At 38.8% G+C, this 20618-nt stretch overlaps 1 protein-coding gene across 1 annotated transcript in view; it reads right to left on the minus strand.

The window, feature by feature from the left end:
- MTX2 (metaxin 2) overlaps nucleotides 1-20618 on the minus strand; it is a 33887-nt gene that overhangs the window by 3341 nt on the left and 9928 nt on the right. Inside the window, exons 2-7 of the mRNA XM_069020584.1 lie at nucleotides 16451-16498; nucleotides 15425-15471; nucleotides 3605-3677; nucleotides 2268-2344; nucleotides 1071-1163; nucleotides 314-352 (exon numbers count right to left, since the gene is read on the minus strand). Of these exons, the coding sequence (XP_068876685.1) occupies nucleotides 314-352; nucleotides 1071-1163; nucleotides 2268-2344; nucleotides 3605-3677; nucleotides 15425-15471; nucleotides 16451-16498 (377 nt within the window). The remainder of the gene's footprint in view (nucleotides 1-313; nucleotides 353-1070; nucleotides 1164-2267; nucleotides 2345-3604; nucleotides 3678-15424; nucleotides 15472-16450; nucleotides 16499-20618) is intronic.

The raw sequence follows: 20618 nt of genomic DNA on the forward strand, positions 1-20618 counted from the left end.
GAAAGGGAGCCACAGAAGAGAAAGGCAGTTGTGTGTATGCTGTAACTATTTGCACAGAATCCGTAGTTTGCAGCATAACTGTTTAAAGCTATTATTTCAGAAACATATACAAAGCCTGTATCTATTCTGCAGTCAGCTCCCTCCAGTAACACAGCTTCCCTAAAATGCGTATGCAAGTGAAATTAAAGTGAAAAGACTTTATCATTAATGGTATAAACCCCCATGTTTCATTTATGAGTAGGGACTTGCAGTTGTGAGCAAAAGTGTTTTCTCATTAAATTTTAATTAAGATAAATGCTGCGGAACCACTCACCTCCTCTACTGTAACATCATCACACCACTGGAGATAGAGCTAGGAAAAGAAAGAACACTTACTAAAACTTCCTAATAAAGGAGAATACAGAGACAATCATTTTTCACTGCAGAATTTTCTTTTCTAAATTAGATTAAAATTTCCATTTCATTTCTTCTCTTAGACCTTTGACGTACAAAAGAAATTAAAACTGGAAGGCAAAAGCCCAGTTTCTAGTCCTTACTTCACCAGCACCAAAACTATGTTGAGACTAAAAGCCTGCTCCTCTTGACCACACCACACCCAACTCAAGGCAGAGGTGACCAGCCCTCAGCTCCTCAGCCACCTGCATCTTCCCAGTGCTTCCAACACTGCTCCCATGCTGGGAGTGCACTACCTGAACTGGCCACAGACACACACCAGAGGGTCCCAGCCTCCCATCATGCACAGCATGCACATGGGGACAGTGACAGCAGGGTGCCTGGCCAGCCAGGGGGTGGGGCAGGACCCCAGGAACCACCGGCATTTTCTGCTCAGTTACTTCTACAGCTGTGTGACACACTTCAGATAGGTGAGGGGAATCACACATGGCTACAGGAACACGTCAGCAAGCAATCCACAGTGTAAGAGAATTTATGCCTGTCTCCTTTCACCTCAAAACTTGACAACCTAATCTAAGAACAGCAGTATTTCCACTATGGGAAAAAATCCTAAAGCTTTCTTGCCTACAGTCACTTATGTAAGTGCATGGAACTCCTCAAACTAGGGTTTGCTGTACCTCTGCTGTCAAGAGCATATTATTGACCAATTCCATGTAGGCTTTCATCTCAGCTTTTTGGACTTCATCCAGTCCATCACTAAGAGAATGGCCCTAATGGGGAAAAGAAAAAAGACACACATAAAAACAGGTATTGGAATATTCAGCAACATATGACCCAAGGACCCTTAAAGTCAATGAGCTTTGGCTCAGATCCTAATCTCTTACATAGTTCAGTAACAAATTACATACTCAATTTTTACATACAGTATCCTTTAGGATTAAAACCAAATCATCATAATGTAACTAATCTAATCTCTAAGAAATCTAAGATAATCTACAAGAAATTTAATAGCAGTTATGGATGAACACACTTTAAGCTCACAGCCTCCTGGTTAGTGTATCTCTATGGCAAGAAGTAAACACAAATTTACATCTGTGATACAGATTCAACTTCTCAGTGAAAACATGGCATTTTTTAAAATAGAGGGGAAGGCTGGGGGAGTGGGAGAATAAAGGCAAATTTGAATGGTATCTGACACTTCAGGATTTAAAACAGTCAGTTCTGGGTTTAAGACCTCTGAGACCCAGAGACAAAGCATCTAGAAAAACAGCCTCAGAAATTGGCACTGGTATGCAGCTATCCTGCATAAAATTTACTTGCAGAATTAGAGAAAATGACAAAGAGAAACATTTTCACCTCACAAACTCCTGTTTGTATAAAACTATACCTTTCTTTTAAAACAGCACTATATTCCTGTGGGTGCTAAAAAGCAGGAGCAGAGGAATTTTCCAGCTGCTGAAGCATTTTGTGAAGTTTTCCTTTCTCATGCTTTAGCTGAGAAACAGTGAAAGACGGTTTTGTAAACTAACTCTCTATCTTGCACCTGCATGGTCTTGTTTTGGTTTACTGAAGAAAATATTTTGAAATAGGTGTTGTAGCATTCAGCCAATCACTCTGGGAGGTGTAGGGTCAAGCAGCCAATAATGTCATTTCTCTATTGTGAACCAAGTTATATAAACGAGGTGATAATTAATTAAATAATCCCATTTTATCCTGGAATTCCATGTCATGATTTTCGCCATCCCTGGAGACAACAGCAACATATTCCTATACTGTTTTAACAAATTCAGTAACATTCCAGAAAAGCACACTAAATCAGCACAATGCTAAGCAGGATGAACACTCATTAATTAATGAAAACAATGTACTATTACCTTGGCTTTTACAAACTGGACTATGGGCCCAAGTTCAGATACTACTTGATTTCCCACATGAATAAAGGGTACTTTGCCTGCAAAAGGAGAAGTGTATTGTAGTAACGAGACAGAGGGTGGTGGGGAGAGAGAAGGGAACAAATGCAAACCTTCTCTGAATTATCATAAATCAATATAAAGAAAAGAGGTAAGTGAGTAAAAGTGAATAAAAATAGTAAAGGACTCCAGGAGTAAGGGCAAAAAGAATACATGTAATTCTGCCTACATTTAAAATTGAAGCAGTATCATTTTCCCTCTTGTGCTCTTCGTTTTTAGAAGACGAAGGAAGTGTTCAGACCTAAATTACATTAGATGCCAGCAAGTGTGGACATGAGGTGTGAGTGGCAGAGAAGCCATACCATGTAACTATCACCAGTCTTAGTCCTGCACCTGCAAGATGCTCCTATGTGCCTGGATTCAGCATTTCAAAGTTCTATTTACTAACAAATAATTCATATACCTGCATGTTTTGCTGGTTTTTAACATAGCCTCATTTCACTGCTTTAAGAAAAAATACCAGTAGCAGCACTAGAACCCATATAGGTGGCAGACATATACTGACAGGCACTTCCATATGGCAGTCATCAGCCAGAGCCAGGTAATCAGTAAATATGGACCTCCTCACACAACAGAAATCTGGGACAGAGTGAGAGGATCGCCGGACTTCTGCACCCTGCACTCTGTAATTCTTTCTGATTTTTAGGCAAGCTTTGCAGCTGGCATCTGGGCATTTTTAAGCAGTCACCTCCAACAGAAACAGGCTGTGTACCCTTCTAATACTTAACTTTTTGGTGGTTGGTTTGGATTTTTTTCCAGGCAGTCTCATGGATCTGATTTAAAATCACCTGTCACCCTTAATAGTGACTGCACCCTTTGGTCTCCTGTATCAACATCCTGGCAATCAACTCCCACACAGGGTAGCAAAAGAGAACCTTTCTCTGGTATTGTTTCACTCCAGTAATAGGAAAATATAACAGCATTTCCTGAGATATTCCCTGGCTGCACAATAAAGCCACTTTTGGACACATGTCTTTCTGCTTTAGGACATTTGAGAGAAGGTTTCTACCAGGCACTGAACTGTCTGAACACTTTATACGGTACAGTTACACATTGTGCCAATGTTCCTTTGCATTGCACTGCTTTGATTGTTTGCACAGGAGAAACTGCACTGGAGAGGAGGGGGAAAGGCAACCCACACACAGTAGCACTGCCCGACTGTTATCAGCAAGACAAGGCATAGTTGCCATGGTATCAAAATGGAGGTATAACACAGTAATCTAAATGAAGGCCACACTTACCAGATGGGGACATGTACTCGGCATTTGCCCTGCAAATCACCCGGATTGGCAGATTGCACATTTGCAAAAAGGCCTGGAAACAAAGAGTCGCATTTGAAAAGCATTAATACACCAGTGGCAAACAAATGTGGTGTTCTCAATACATTTGACTGTGTTAGCTAGTTCCTAGCACACACTTAGGAAGTATAGTTCCTTGCATACTGTTTTTAGGAAGAAAGAAGCGTAAGCAAAAGAAAAACAAAGGGATTTTAACTTCATTAGACAATTGTTTATCATTCAATCACTGACTGGAATTCTTCTAATGCAGTTTCATCTATTTTTACTGGTTTTTTCAAGATGGGCAAAGAAGAAGTCAGTATCTTTCAGACACAATTAGTGCTGTGGCTGTACAAAATCAAGTGACATTTTGCCCCTTTTGAAAACCACAGTACTCATTTCTTCTGGCTAAAGCTGGCTAGTCAAGTTCACATTGTGTAACATGGCAAACACATATGGCACCTTCCCATACTACAGTTACAACAGCTGCCAGAAGTTTTGCTCTATGATACAGTCAGAGCACAAATCTGGTTTGGGACAAAGTATTATTTTTAATTTAAGGGATTCATGGAGAGCATAAGTGATCAATTTACTGTTTCCTTCTATCTGTGTGCTTAGATTCAAAGCATTCTCAGTAGGCTAACAATTTCTGTCAGCACCTGCCACTACCACAAAATCCATAGGCTGTTTCTGTTGAAATGCCAAAATGTCAAGAAAAATATTTGCAGTTTGGACAGAACATGGCAAATAAGGAATCTCTTAATCTCTAGAGACTCTCACAGCTCAGCTAAGTCCTATCATTCATTTTGTCTCTGCAATTAGACAGATCACAACTCCAGACTCCAAAATTATTCTATTGCCTATTTAAACAACATGACTTGAGGTAAAAAAAGCCTACAGCAACAAGGCTCCCACTATGAAGAAAAATGCTGCTGTAACACAGCACTTCCTACACAAACCTCCTCCCTGCTCTTCAGATTGCAGGATCTGGAAGTAAACTGCACTCTCACGTCTTTAGCTGCTCAGACTGTAATCACAAACATGAAAGCAACCTAAACCTTAACCTTAAGATTTGCTCATTTCTGCACCAAATGAGACTTTAAGTCATGAACTAACACTATCATCAGCCCTGTTCCTAACTTTGTGGCTTCATCAAGGAAACAAAAATGACCCCAACAGCTCCTCTCCTCTCACCTGTGCTCTTCAAGGCTTATTTTCAAACTCTAACCCAATCCAGGGAAAAAAAGCCAAAAACTTTGGTCCTTTTCCCACCAAACCGAAGAACTGCATAGTCCATTATGATATTTGGCTCCTGCACGTTTAGATGACCTGATTCGAATCCGAATCTCAATTTAAAGACAGAAACTATGGTCACAAACTGCTACACAAGGCATTTATTACCACTGACAAGAGCCCACCTCAGAACTGTGAAAGCTCTACAAAATATATCAGAAATGTGGATTTCTACATCTTTTGACTTCCTCAGCATAACTAACTTAAAGCTCTGCTAGGAAGCCAATACACATACAGACAGAGACGTAGACAGCTATATAAGGAGAGGGTAGTAGTCATGGTCAACAAAAGTCAAATACTTCAGGTCCTGCACTATCTAGCAGTAAATTGGTCTCCAGAGTGTTTCATCCCAAATAGAGCCTCTATTACTGCTTAAGGATGCAGCCATCACACAAAATACAAAGCACTGGTCATGTTTGACAGCATATCACTTACCAAGTCTGTGCTCCCATCAGAATACATCAAAAATTGGGGATCTTGCTATCTTGGCACCACAAACTCCGTGCAAACAGTAAGAATACTCAAAGGACTAATTCTTCAGTAATTTAAGTAATTTAGGCATTGTTCTGTCTCAGTCCTAGATCTGTTCCTTTGCCTGCTGGCTCTGCAGGACCTGGCAATGTCCATGCTGCTCCAGCTGCTGTTACATGTATCATGTTTTCTGCCCAAACTGGGGCTTTATATGTAACTTCTTCGGAAACAGTTAAGAGACAAGAACGCAGACTTTGGTTTAGATCACATACATGCTCCTACGCCACTGCTGGACACCAAAAATATATACCAACTCAACTGGTACACAGACTTCATTCTACTGAAAGCTCTACCAGCAGCTAACACCATATTCTCAACAGTACTGTGCTGCAGTGGAACAAATGGCACCAAACAACAAGACCAAAGAATTTCATCACTGGTCTAGGCTTACTGAATTAATTTCTTTCACAGTAAGGCACTAAATTAACTCTGCAATTCTGCAGAGATGAATTTTGTAACTGCCATGTACTATTCAGACTGCAAGTCTAGAAGAAAAAGAAAGTCTGAATTGCACTGGAGTTAGGGCAGCACATGAATAAGTGAAAAGCTGCAAGTGCAGAGACACATTTAAGGAAAAGGAGGTGAATCAGAGAACTATTTTTACTTTTTCGTGTCAGCGTATCAAAAATAGGACATGCTTGCACAGAATACTTAGGTTACACAAGTTGCTTCAGATTATTGCCTACTGTATACTGCACTGTACACAGGCTCCTATGTAGCACAAGGTTTCTACAAAAAATAGTCTGTGCCTCTGAAAATCTTTTCAGTTTAAAGAGTTTACACTAGTTTGCATCACATCTGACCTTTCTTTCTCCCCTTCTGCTCAATAAGCATCCACAGAGCAAGGAATATCAACTCTTATTACCTGGAAGGGAAATTTCACCTCAGTCTCTGGCCTAATACAAAGGGACTTGAGAATATACTGCCATTTTGTAATTTCAAAAATGCAAACACACTGGGTCCATGTGCCTTTTTGAACTTTGTAAAGAAAAGAGAAGAGATAAGGATGAACTAGATCTGAGCTCTATTGTGGAAATAAATATTAACGACATAAAAATGTTTGCTACACTTCGTAGTAAGAGCACAGATTCTAGTAATGTTAGAAATCATTCACTCTACCCTCAGTTAAAAAAAAAACAAAAAGAAAAAAAAAAATTAGTAAGACCCTAAAGTAAACACCAAACCAAAAACCTGAGAAAACTTCCTCAGAATAGTCATCTTCAGTCCTGATGAATGCTTCATTAAATGGGAGACTAACTGAAGAATAATACAGGCTTAAAACTCATCCAGTTCTGCATTTAGCACATCGGTCTTCCTGCAAGGCTCTGAAACAGTGACCACTGACTACTGGAGCTGCCCCTTTAGCAGCTTTAGAAGGCTTCTTCCAGCAACCCCCTTCAGCATCCCCATGCCAAGACCTGTTCCACTTCAGTCTTTGTCTATATTTAGGATTGGCTTTAAGATGAGTGATGAAATAAACCTAAATATGTAATATAGTATGTAATATTAATAGTATAACCTAATATAAAATACAATCAACCTAAGAAAAGAATTTTTTTTAAAACCCTGCTATTACATGTTTTAAAAGATAGAAGCCCAGGGAACAAAAAGACCAGTATGTCTGTCTATTATGAGCTGTAACTTGTATCCACAGCATGACCTGTTCAATTTTAAGTGCTCCTTACAGAATGTTCTGCAGCAAAATGAAGGAAAGGTCCACAATATAAGACAAATTTAATCCTTATTGGATCTACACTGCTTAACTAATCATGAACTAGAGAAGTAGGTCAGTATCTACTTCTTGCTTCAGCTTAAACTAACAGTCCACTGGACACCCTTCAAGTCAACTAAAAAACTCATGTGGATCAGTAACTAAGAAGATAGTACTATCCCAAACTAGGAGGGCTCAGCCTAAGAAATAAGCCTTGCAATTTGCATTACTATGAGTACTTACATTCTTTCATTGATGTAACTGACATGCTTTGGAAATTATTAGCATTAACAACAGAGGTGGTTTTGACTTTTCAAGTGAATGCATTCCATATTTATGGAAATTATGGTTTCTTTTAGAAAAAAACATGGACAAGGATCATGACCAATGCATTCCTATACATATCCACTGCCAGAAAATCTCGAAATTTTTTTCTGATGCATTCAACTAGATTTGCTAGACATTAGAAAAGAACTGATGTTAGACAGTAAATGGCATGAACTATTACAAAAATAGTTGAAATTGCAACAGATCAAAGAAATCCTAGAGAGAGAATACAGGACAAAGCAGCAATTTCTCTGAGTCTTTATCTCATTACATGCTTTAGCCCAGTGATCAAGGGAGGATTTGTTCCCTTTTTGACCACTCATGCAGAATGTCAAGAACCAGCACATTTGGTGTGCAGATGGTATCAGACCACCATGGCTTCCAACTCTGATAAAAGATGCCATGGAACACTGATTACTTCAGCTCAGAACATCTTGTTTCCCTTCTCACATACACAGTTTGAGCAGGCAAGTTACCCTTGCTTTTCTTGTGAGAGAAATCTTTTCCTGTGAGCAAATGGGAGTGTGCTGAGCTCCTCCAAGTGCTTTTGGGCAAGAGATGGAAGGCTGAAACCACCCCAGTGCAGTTTTGCTGAGATTTATGAAGATATCAACACCCCTTCAAAGACACAGCATCAAAAGCTGAGCAGTCTGAAAGATCAAGGGCCCAGGCTTATTCTAGTACATCAGAGATTATTGTTAACATCATAAATTTGGCTGATCAACTTAAAAAAGGACTGAAAGGGGCCAACTGAATTCCAATAACACATAAGCTAGTTAATGACACCCTTGTGAAAATTCACCTAAAAATGGCAAGCAAGGCACTAACAGCAAAACTAGAAACAAGACATTTAACTAAGCACAGCCTGTTCTACCTTGTAAAGATGCCTGTAATTCCAAATAACAGCATTAAATTTCCAGCTCTCTTCTCCTCTGGAAAAAAAAAAAAAGTGTATTACCAAAGAACTAAGAGGCTGACTACTATAGGCCTCAACCTGGATCTCCTCCAGCACCCAGGATTCTCATCCAATAATACTACAGCAGCAGCAATTCTTCAGAAGAGGAGAAAAAAATTAGCTCTCATGTCTGTAGTAAAACTAATACACATTTCTTCATCTAAAGTTTTCTGGTCCAAAGTAACTGTAAAGATGTTCACTGAAAAAGTTTATTGATACTTTGAAAACAACTCTTCCAAACAGACTCCAAGCAGGGTAACAGAACTGAATTCCTGCTGGAAAGGGTAAATTTGGGCGGGCAGGTTTTATGCTTAACCTATCCAAAGAGTTAACTTTGAGAGGAGCAATTAACACTCTTATTTACCCTTGCCCATATTACAGAAGATCACAGGTGACTGCCCAGCAAACTTACACAAATAAAGGAAACTTCCTTAGAGCACAAATATATAGAATTCACTACAACTGAAGGACATCAAACTAAAATTCTCAGGCTTTTAAAAGCAATGAATAATTTCATGGCTTATACTAGTTAATGCAGCATAAAACAAGAATAATTAAATTCAGATAGGAAATAACTGAGTTTATTCCCCTGGTATGAGCAAGAGTGCCTCCTTTATCCATATATTCTACTGATTATTTGTATTATGGTAATTTTAAAAACTGGGGTCATATTTCTTGTGCAGTATTGACACTGGTCAATGGCTGAGACAGATGTCGGGAAAACTGTCCAGTTTAGCAGCTTATGGTTAATATGTCTGCTACAAACACATACATAAAGTTATTTCTGGAACAAAATGTGTCCTTTCTTTGGATGAGTTTAATGTAAGAAACAGATAAAGGCATTAAAAAATAAAAATTTGGTTTAATAGAGTCTGTCAGCTTCTCTCCTACACATGCTCTCTGCCTCTTTCCTGCAGGCTAACAGTCTCCTCTCTCACACTCTTCCAGTCTCTCTACCTGTCACATTACCTGTCACCCAAAAAGGGAAGGAAGAAATGTGAAAAATACATTTTTAGCAATGATACCTCTCTTTTTCCAGACTGAAACCATTGCGTCTACAGTGCTGCTACTGCCCCTGTGCACCTGGTTTTTAATGGGAGACTTCGATGTAGACAGAGATGGAGGTTTCTGCATATCCATAAGGAGAAAAGGATAAGAGGGAGGCAAAGAGATGCAACCAGACTAATTATTTATGTCCTTCCCTACCATCCCAATATTTACTGTTACAGAGTAGGGAAGAAAGAGTTGTGGACAACAAATTGAAGAAAAGTATGGAGAAGCCTCTCAGTGCCTTTCCTGCCCCACTGCACATTGATCCACACAGGACTATGGTTTGTATTGCACTGCCTTCTACTCACAGGGAACAGCATGAGCCACTCAGGTGGAAGAAGGAAGTTTGTGGTTTTGCTGTGAGAGAATGAAGTACTGGTACTATGTGAACAGGGCTGATAGGAAGCTTTGAGGTGACACTTGTTACAAAATTAATCAAATATCTTATGCCTATCATTCATTTCAGTCATGGCAGGTGACACCTCCTGCCAGAATTATGGAGTATATTTACAACAGCATTGCTTGAAGGACACAATCCATGTAAGGCTTGCTTTTTCTTATAGCCCATCCAATTTAAAATTCAAAATGTAAGTAGGATGTTGGATTTCAATTATGTAAAAAAGTAATCAGAACAATGACTTTTGTGCTGATTTGGCACAGTTCAAAAGCCCAGGGCCCAGAAACCACAGCCAGACACAGGACAACTCACCCCACCCTTCCCTTCCTCCTCCCTCCCCTCCCTCCTCACACGTGACTGACATTCTCATCTCCGCTGCTGCTGCTGCCACCCTCAGAACAATGCAAGAAAGGGGTGCCATTGTGTCTTCCTGGGATGACGAGTATGGAAAGTGACTGTGCATGAAATACAATAGGAAGGCATAGGAGCAGGGAGGGAGGAGTTTTGTATTTATTCCTAGAGGTAATTGGTTTAGCTGTGATTTTTACTCTTGCTCTCCCTTCCTCTTTGCCCTGCCCAGCTAAGGAAGGGCTGTTTGGACACCATCAGCTGGACACACGACATGTATCAGGCAGCAAATCACCCTGTCAGAGCTCCATCACAATGTTCTCCCCTTCCCCTACAGTTCCCTCCCAGAAAAACACACATGAGCAAACACATACACTCATTAAAAATGAGTTACAACTTGAAGTAAATCATATCCAGATTGCAGCTTCTGAGATCAGAGGCAAGAATGAAATTACTTATGCCAAGACTCAAATAGTTCACAATTTACGTCCCCACATGAGGAACACTATTTTCAGATGGCACAGACCAGGCTTCATTTGAAGAAGATATATTCATGATTAGTTTTTAATAAAGAACGAGCCATTCCAAGCCATCTCTTATTCAGCAGCACTTCTAAAGGCACTCACACAATACTGCTAGGAAGGAAGAGTGAAATGCGTTTTCTGTTTTCATTTTTATGTTATTTCATGAACATACAATGGACAGCATGTGATGACAACTGAAGAGTTACCCTCTACTTTATTGCAGGAACACATTTTAAAATTAAAACCCATGAACAAATCTACAGGATAATTCAGTTTTCATATCAAACAGCTGCAGTCCCTTTAACTGAAATAGTGTGTCTAAGGTTATAAATGAAAACTGTTCAGTATCATTGCTTGAGTGACAGATTAAATTCCTAATCCAGTTATGGTAATGGCCACATGTGTAGTTTAACATAAATTAAGATCTTAATTATATTTGTGACTATTTTAAACAAAATAACAAATTCCTCTGTACCTGTGAATGTAATTTATAGCAAAGCCACGTTCATTCTCCAAAACAATCTATTTTATACTGCATCATGGCACTGCTCTAATGGTATAATGTAATTCTTGTTGTAGAATGTGGAAAGAGTGGATTCACTGGTAGCACAGAGGTTTTGAAGATAAATGAAGATTCTATTCATTCAGAGGTAATTTCATCTTAGAACTACATGAAAGATGTTTCACTCACAAACAGTACCTGTACAGCTTGGGATTTAAGCATGTTTTCAGCAACAACACTATGCTGCTAGATTGATTATGTTGATACTGCATTTCTCATCATGAAGAATTCCAGCTTTTATTTCTTTAAAAAAAAGGGATTGGCAGATTTTCATTTCAGTACCAAGCCTTTGTTTAAGACTCAGCAACAAGTTCAAATTTCTGCTAATGTTGTGTCTAGAGAAAAACCAAACCACAATTCATACACACACACACACAGAAAAAAAATCACAAATCTGTCAAGGGCAATTAATCATGTATGATTTACACATTTATTTGATTACTTGTTGAAGTAAATAAGCAATTGGTCTGTGTAACACAATTTTAAATTGCCCAAACTTCATTCTGTCATTCAGGACTAAGAACAGACAATTCTAAAAGCACTTGCCTGGAATATATTAAGACCACTTACAAGGACATCAACTGCACAAGCAATTAATACATATCTTAACAAAATGAGCTGCAGGCTCTCTAATCTCAGGACAGCTGTCAGAATTTCCAGAATTCTGAATATTTTAGACAGCCAATTTTGAGCAAGACTATGAGACTACCTGCATAAAGATTCCAGAAGAACCTGTAATAAAAGAGGCAGTCTCAACATCCACATTCCTCTTCCTGACAAGTTGGAACAGTGCAAGAGATGCTTTGAGCTGCCATTTGAGGCAAGAGGCCTGGCAGAGTGCAGCTGTATTAACCCCCTCCCTCCTACTCAGCCACACTACTTGCACCCAGGCACTAAACAAAATGGCTTTACCTGCACCAGGTATCAATAAGGAGACAGAGACTGGACAGGCCTTCTGCTTCAGACTGAAGTACACTCTCATACAGTAATTCAGTTTTAATCTACTTCAAACTCCATTTTTCCCTCCTTGAAGTCGTGGTGTTGTTTTATTATTGAGATGTGTTTGTGTATTGGGTTTGGTGGCTTTTTTTACTGAGCTAAGCCTGATTAGCAGGAATGCTGTATAATGGTAGCTGTACAATAAATACGTGGACAATGGTTTTAACCATGAGTCATGCTACCCAGGAGGTGTGTTTTCATTAACCTTGATGGGAAGAGGGCTGAGTGTCTCACAAGAACAGAGCCTTCATTCTGTTACAATCTCTTTCCAATAGCTGGATAATCATTACTGATTATTTTCCCTTGATTTTAATTCATTTGCAGTGAAAATAGAATTTCTTTCAATATCAAGGCTTTGCAGCCCGAGATCAAGTGGACTTGGCTCTATAACACACTACTTCAAGTTAACAAACAAGGAGTGCAAACACCAAGATGTACCAGAGATAATGCACTTGCTCACTTGAAGTTATGTTGTATTTTCAGAAAATACAAAGAATCTGAACCCAGTAAAAGACAAAGAAATTGCTAAATTAGTCTGTTTCCAAAATAAACAATGAGCAGAAAAGGAATTAAAAAGAAACAAACAAAAATAAACAACCCTACCAGAATCAACAGAGAAGTTCCACAAGATGAGAAGGATTTTTGTGTTTGGTTGGTTTTTAACTACTAAAGGCACCAGCACAGTTACTTAGCAATTCCTAGAAGACTGTCACCCCTTCTCTCATCTGACGTGTAGCTATTACATGTAGATTTTATTGCACAATGAGAAGTTGTAAGCCCAATCATTATTAAAACAGCAAGACTCAACCAGCTTCCTATATTCAACTTGCAGCCCTCTCTACTCATTAATTACATCTGCAGTAAGAGTATCTTGCTCTGCTGTCTGCTTCATCTGCTCCGTTGACAAGAAGTACGTGAAATGCTTTCTGTGTTGCAGGGTTGGCAACTTTTAAAACAGTGGAGTTTTACTCTAATTACTATGGCACCGGATTGTATCCATTATTTTATGTGTAGATAAAATGCACCTCCCGCTGAGACCTATCTTGAGAGCAGCTTTACAAACAGGTGCTACAGGGAGATTTTATAAAATACCTGAAAGACTGGCTGCAGCACATTCCGAGTCTTGCTGTTACCCGTGTTTCTTAAAGATTTGATGGTGGCTGATTCCACAAGTTCTTTTGACTCAAATTTCTGATGTTTTCACCACATGGAAGTTCAACAAGGACAAACAAGCTATGTACCTGCTCTGGCAAAATTCATATGCCAAATCACTAACAGGGGGAAAAAGAGTAATAGTAGTAGGAAAAAAGTCCCAGGTGCCAGCTCCTGTTTCTCCTCCTATCCCTCATTCCCAAACTTTCCTTTGAGAAAGACACACATCCAACTCCCACCACCCCCTTAAAAAAAAACCCAATAAACAGACAGGCTCTCATCAAAATAAAAAGCAAATTCTGAAAGAGAGGAACTTGGCGATTTCCTTATGCAAAACACGCTGATGTATTTAAACCTCTCTGATCACTACATATCCTAGTACCATTTCAAAGTGGATCAAGATACCAAGAATAGTTATTCTTTCACAGTCACAACCATGTTACACAGATTCTTAAAAACCAATACAAATCCCCAATACAGAATTGTTCTATAAAGTTTAAGATCAGATATCTACCAGAGCCATATTTATAGTCATGGCTACTATCAGCTGTCCAGCTAGAGAATATTGAAGAAAAACAAGCATTTTTAATATATTATAGTTAATTTATCATCTAAGTGACATGTGTAGGATAACAATGTACTAGAAACAGTAAAGAAAAATGATGCATTAGAAAAGGAAATTTTAGGGTTATTTTGTTAGTGAGCTGGGGGGGGGTTGTGTTTTAAATACAAGCCACACATACATGTATAGTTAGATGGGAAGAAAATTCATGAGCACCCCCAAAAATACAGTTGCTGGGGTAAAAAGGAACACTGAGATCAAGTAAGCAACAGACAAAATTATTTGCATTATGTGAAGCACAACATAAAACATACTACTCAAACAAATAAACACTGCCCCATTTATTAGGCATATCAGAGATGATTCCTCTTTCCAACAAAGGATAAAGCTATCTTCTTGCTGTGATCAAATTTACTCTTAGAGGTATCTCCTAGAGTGCCAGACTGGAAGGAAAAAAGTTGAGATCCTGGAACTACCATGATCAAATGATCCTAACCTTTTTACCAGTAACATCAGTTACAATCTCCAAGTGTCCCATTTTTGGTAAATGAGATGTGACCTCTTTGGACAGCCCTCGAAGACTGCTTGCTCAAGTTTCTCTGAGCTAGACCACACACAAAAAGCAAGAAGCAGGAGAAAGTGCAACTCCTTGCTAAGGAAAGCAGCCACAAACTTGCTTTGAAGAACAAGAACCTTATAGACATCCGGCTCCCCACCACTCTGACAGCCAGGCCGTCACTACTAATGGGGAAAACATCCCCTTGAGATTTGGGGTTACTGAACCTAACAGGTTAATGGAGATTACATGGACTTCACAGCCACAGAGGTGCTATTAAGTCAATTAGAGGTGCAAGTTTGTCAATTATATGGACTATTTCTAAAAACCACATTGGAGCTCAAGCCTGTACACATGATGAAATTGAAAAAAACCTACCAGAAACATAGAAAGAGGTGATGCTCACAGCATGAAGCAAATATGCCCGGAGTCTGGGGCAGTATTAGCTATGAGAATTAAATAACTGGCAAACATCATGCAAGATGTTACAAGACAAACATGCATAACAAGTGACAAATGGTATGAACCATGCACAGTCCCCAGAGTATGTAGGCAAGCAGATACTGTACACAGACCAATATAAATAGGAACACAAGGAGCGGCACTCTACATAGGACTTTCAAAATCCTCAAATCCTTTAGGCTCTGGCACTTCAATGACAATGTAAAGCAAATCAGATGCAGGAAGTAAGTAATTGATTTTGGCAGAAATAATTCTTAAATTAATATTTTAGCTAAATATAGTTACTTTAGATAGGTAATAATTTAAAAAATAAACTTGAACTAACATCTTTAGTTTAGAAAATATTACATTTTACCTGAACAGCAAGGGAAGATGCATTATCAGAAAGCAAAATCTGTTCCTCTGTTGAAAGAATAAAAAAGAAGAAAAAAATAAACCACACAATTACAAAAAAACAGTGTGCATTTAGCTACTGACCTGTAACTGTAAACCATTCTGGGTTGCATTTCTTATGCATAAAACAAGGAGCACATATATAATTATTATGCAGCTGGACTAGGAAATCTATGATATGAATATTAAAATACAGGAAAAAAAATACCAGAATTTTTCTCCTGCAAATGCAATTGCACTTATCATATATTACCACCAATGTTCAATAAAAAACACTACAAGAAAAAAAATAAATGCCTGACTTTTATGCCAATTACTCTCCTTCTAATCAAAGTTAAATAAAACCGCATCTTCATACCTCCTCTGGCTAAAAAGTAAAAGTATTCAGAAACCTATAAAAGCAGCTTGCAGCTAATATTGCACACTGTGTCTAGGTCTGTCACACAAAAGAAAGATGACAAGTTCACTGCAATAAAAATTCCATGCTTAGAAGACTAGAGCTGCTACCTATTAGTCTTCATTACTTTGCAGTCTTCTGACAACTGTAGCAGGCTGCTGAGCCCCAAATGGGGGCCATAATGTGATCTGATGATATATGAAGAGCTGCTAAAGGGAGAGTGAACCATCCTAGCCTATACATTTTAACAGTTCCTTTTTACTGAGAGCCCACTTTACCACAAGACTTCAAAAATCTGCTGCCTCAGCTATTGGTGCAGTAAATCTGCCAACTGTGCCTGCAACCACATCATTTTACACTGGCTACAGCAGCCAATATAATGAGTCAATAATAAACCAAGGACCTTATAGGCCATGAATAGCTAGTTTATACTGGCAGATGCAAGCATAACTAAAACCTCTGACCAAACAAAAAACACAAAGGACTATTTTAACAGTTTCTGTGCTTCCTTGCAGTTAATTATCTTAGTGCATATTTAATGTGTTTTCTAAAAATAAAGTAATTCTTAATTGCCAAAACCAGTGTACCTACCCTTCAGTTGCTGATACAACGCAGCATTTTCAGGCCAAGGCTCTGCGGCTGTGGAAAGAGAAGAAATTAATTAAGCAAGCTGAATACCAATGTACTTGCAAATGCTAACTGAACACAAATGTTACCCAGAGCAAGAATTTAGACTGCAAAGATGCTGATTGCAATATTTAACCTGCCCTAAAAATGTCCCACTGTCACTCTCTTCTCCTGTACTTCTCTCCTCCTCACAGAGGGACATAACAGAGATGAAAGTCCTAGAATGTAATGTTGCAAGAAGAGATAAAAGGGCATGTCGGAACTCTGCCCACCAGGATGACTAGAGCTGCCTATTGCTGTAAGTTATGTACTGCTCAACCCTAAAATGGGAATGTCAATATGCATTCAAAAAACTGAAGCATCAGTTCAAAACAGTTGAGCAGTTGTTAAAAAAATGTGGCATGGAAATAAAAGACAATCACACCCTCCAGTTGAGAACCATTGCATGTAATCAATCATAACACTATTTGAATATAAGGGAAGGCAAAAATAATAATCAGTACCAATTTACTGTTAATGGTAGCATTAAGGTAACAGTTCATCACATTGTTTTGTATTCATTACATTCCTTGTTAATGTCTGATTAAAAATCTATTTTTAAATATCAGTTCAAACCTTGCATTCTACCCAAAATAGCTATTTGTACGCAAAATTTATGCTCTAATCATGTACATTATTTTTTTAAAGCAATTATGTCTATAAATAGCTATGTGTGGATCAAGCATAAATATGTCACTGGCTTAAGTAAGGCTTTGCATCTTTGCCTTTAGAACTCGAACTAAAAAAATGCACAATTTTCTAACTATCATTCCTTTTGGATACTCATGAAGTATTAACTTTTATGGAAGTCACACAGAATGTAAAGCTTAAAACACTGTACACAGTTTTGTGAAGGTCACTGCCTCTAACATTAAGGCACAGAGCCTATCAGAGTTATACTAGTATGGGCATGAGAAAGCAACTAATCACATTTAAGTGCCATGAAAAAATGTTTTATGTTTTATTGTAGCAGCTATTGGTTTTACACCCCTCCACTAAAGTTTTGCCCTGGAGTGAAAATTCTTGAGGTGGAAGTACATTTACATCTTTAGATAAAAAGAGACTAAGATAGTGTCTGCAGTACTACAACCTTGTGCCGGTTTGGCCAAATTTAGAAATATATCCTCTGAGAGAAGGCAGGTCACCACCCCTCCCCCACCAGGTTCGGGAAAAAATAAATTTTCCTCAAAGGAAAGTGAAAGAGATGAAAAAACTATTTATTTACCAAACACACGGGAAAAGGAAAATAATGCTAAATAATAAAATCTTCCGCTGGGAAACCTGGGAAAGTGTCAGAGTCCTCCCTTTGGCCCTCGGAGCTGGGGCTTGGCCCAGGGCCAGGCCCTCTGCGCTCGGTGGAAAGTCCTCCTGATGTGCTCTGATATTGAAGCAGTCCAACAGAAAAGGGAGAAAATCCGAAATTCCAGGGAAGGAAAAAAACTTCAACTTTCAGTCTCTCTCCAGAGAAAAAGGAACTGAACAACTGACCAAAAACTGACCCAGGAGCAGCCAGCCGGATGCTTCCTCAGTCCCCTGCCGCAGCTGGGAAAAAAAAAAGTCGCTGTCTCCATGTGACCTTGAACAAGCTGCAAACTGCTTTGAAAAAGTTTTGCTCAGTTTTTCCTTCCCCCTCTCAGGCTCAGTTTAGAGGCATAGAAAGGCACAAGAATTAATTTCTGGGCATAGGGCAGCGATACGGGATACACATCATAAAGTCACCCCAAGACAAACCTTAACCATTTAAAATAATTTATCTAATATACATTTCTTTGAGTCCACTGAAGTCTTGCAGGAGCAAATGGAATGAGGAAATTAAGAATGTTATTACTGTATTTTAGCAAACCTATCAGTTCTGGACTCTGAGATACTTGTAGAAGTAAGTGACAAAGTTACAGTGATCTTGTAAATGCTCCAGCCAAACAGTGAAAACATCCTTCTTACAGGCCCAAAATGGGACAGAGAGCTTCAATTGCATGGGCCCATTCCTACTGAAACTTTTTGCCTGATCCTCTTCTGACTGAAATGTCAGATTTATAACTAATTCTTGGATTTCAGCCCAAACTGGAAGTTGCCTATTTTTTACACAAGAACATGGCTGAAATATTTCTGGACCACAAAAATCAAGCAAACTTTTCATTTCCCAACAAAAGAACTAGGTACTTTTCAAGAAATTCAGATTCTAATTCCAGTCTGATTTTGGCTCTAGGCTATATGCAGCCGTGGAGATATAGAGATATAATACACACACACACACACACCCCCCCAGCTTCTTGGCACACAGAATCCAAAACTACACTGCTGCTAAGGCATGCCATATCCATGCTACAAACTAAAATACAAGTAGAATATTGTTTGTATCTTGTTTGCCCTTTTCAGCTTAAATCTTACTTCCACAATCTACTGATCACATACATATTTTCATGAACCATATCTGCTGACCCTAATTTTATTAGTCATTATACTAAGTCTTTATCCCACAGTCCTAGTACACAAGAGCAGACACCCAACTTGAGGAAAGGAAAGGACAAAGGTAGTTTAAAGCCTTTGTGTTCACTCATTCATAGTTTAGTTGTGTAATAATATATGTTTTTGACAAGTAAATGAAACAAGGACAAACAGCCAAATTAAAATCTCCTTCATTATGGGTACACCTTAAACTCCAAACTTGAGCAGTTGTAAAAAAATTAATGAATACACCCTGCACCTGGCACCTGACAGTCCCAGAGAGAGGTCACAATTCTGACCATGCTTGGATGAGGTAGACACATGCTCACAAGCCTTGAACCAAAGGCTTCAGTTCTTTGCATGCAAAGCAGATCAAAGGTAACTGATTTCATTATTGCTATACAGACTGGATTTTAAAATGATCAGTTTCACATTAAGATTCACCCATAGCCATAGAAAGTAAACAAACTCTGCAGTATGAATTCAGAATTGCATGCAGATCGTGTTCAGCAATACCAGAGGTACAAATACCTGTGCAATACTCTGGAAATCAAATAATTAAGTACCCATTCACTATCTGTCCCATACCTTACAATTTCTACTCATTCTCCCTCTTCCAAGATGTCTAGAGTATGAAACATTTCTTTCTGATGAAGCAAGAAGTTTAAATATACGCTGCTACATAAGAGGTCCAGGTTCATAAGGCACAAGCTAAATTCAAGTATGAGCTCCCATGCTGCTCTGATTAGTTACAAGGTGAAAACACGCAGCTAAGGGAGACCAGAGACCTGCTGGGGAAGAGAGGAGGAGGAATCACTGAAGAGTTGTCACATGCCTCCACAAGAGGAGAAAGTGTGTAACATCTTTAATGTGCAGCAATGACTCTTGCCTTATGAATGTAGGTGAAGACATAATTTGTAGAATAATAGGCACTAATATTACACGCTGCTTCAGTTCTGTCATATTTCCAATCCATCAAGTTGATTAATGCTATAATAACTCCTCACAAACTTATCATTTGTGCACTAATGAAGTCAAATCCAGTTTATCCTTTGGCAACTATAATCTTCTGGTCTGTAGATGTTCATTTCTCTGCTAACCACGGCTACTGTGGCACTCAGTATATAAAGAGAAAATTAACAAATGTGATGTCAATTCAGCTTCAGAAGCTTTCAACATTTATGTGTTAGATCCTACGCAACAGACATTTTTATCATTAGTTGCTCACAGGATGAAATAACTGCCTGGAAGCATGCCTTACAGGAACAGCTTCTCTATATTTCTTCTATTTGGTTCTTCCTTCTGCCTCCCTAATCAGAGGAATTACTATTGTGTGGTTTTCAATGGGTCTGTCTCTCAGGCTTGCAGTCTTTAGTAAAAATTGTTTTCCCACCCTACCAAAACTTTTCCCATGGTTAACAAATTCAAATATTTAGTCTTTCATGTGGATTGTCTGCTGTTCAGGACAATCAAATCTCATACTATTGTCTTTCCCTACTTCTCCTCTACCACACTACTTGTTGATTAAAACAATAATGCCAGTTATAAGAAACAGCCTACGGGAAACAATCTGTGGGATTATTCCCCCCCACACACACCCTCTCTCCCCCCACCCATTAACATTGTCTGAAAAGGGCAGGAGTTCAAA

This window comes from Aphelocoma coerulescens, chromosome 7 (genome assembly GCF_041296385.1).
Source record: "Aphelocoma coerulescens isolate FSJ_1873_10779 chromosome 7, UR_Acoe_1.0, whole genome shotgun sequence".
Taxonomy (NCBI): Eukaryota; Metazoa; Chordata; class Aves; order Passeriformes; family Corvidae; genus Aphelocoma; species Aphelocoma coerulescens.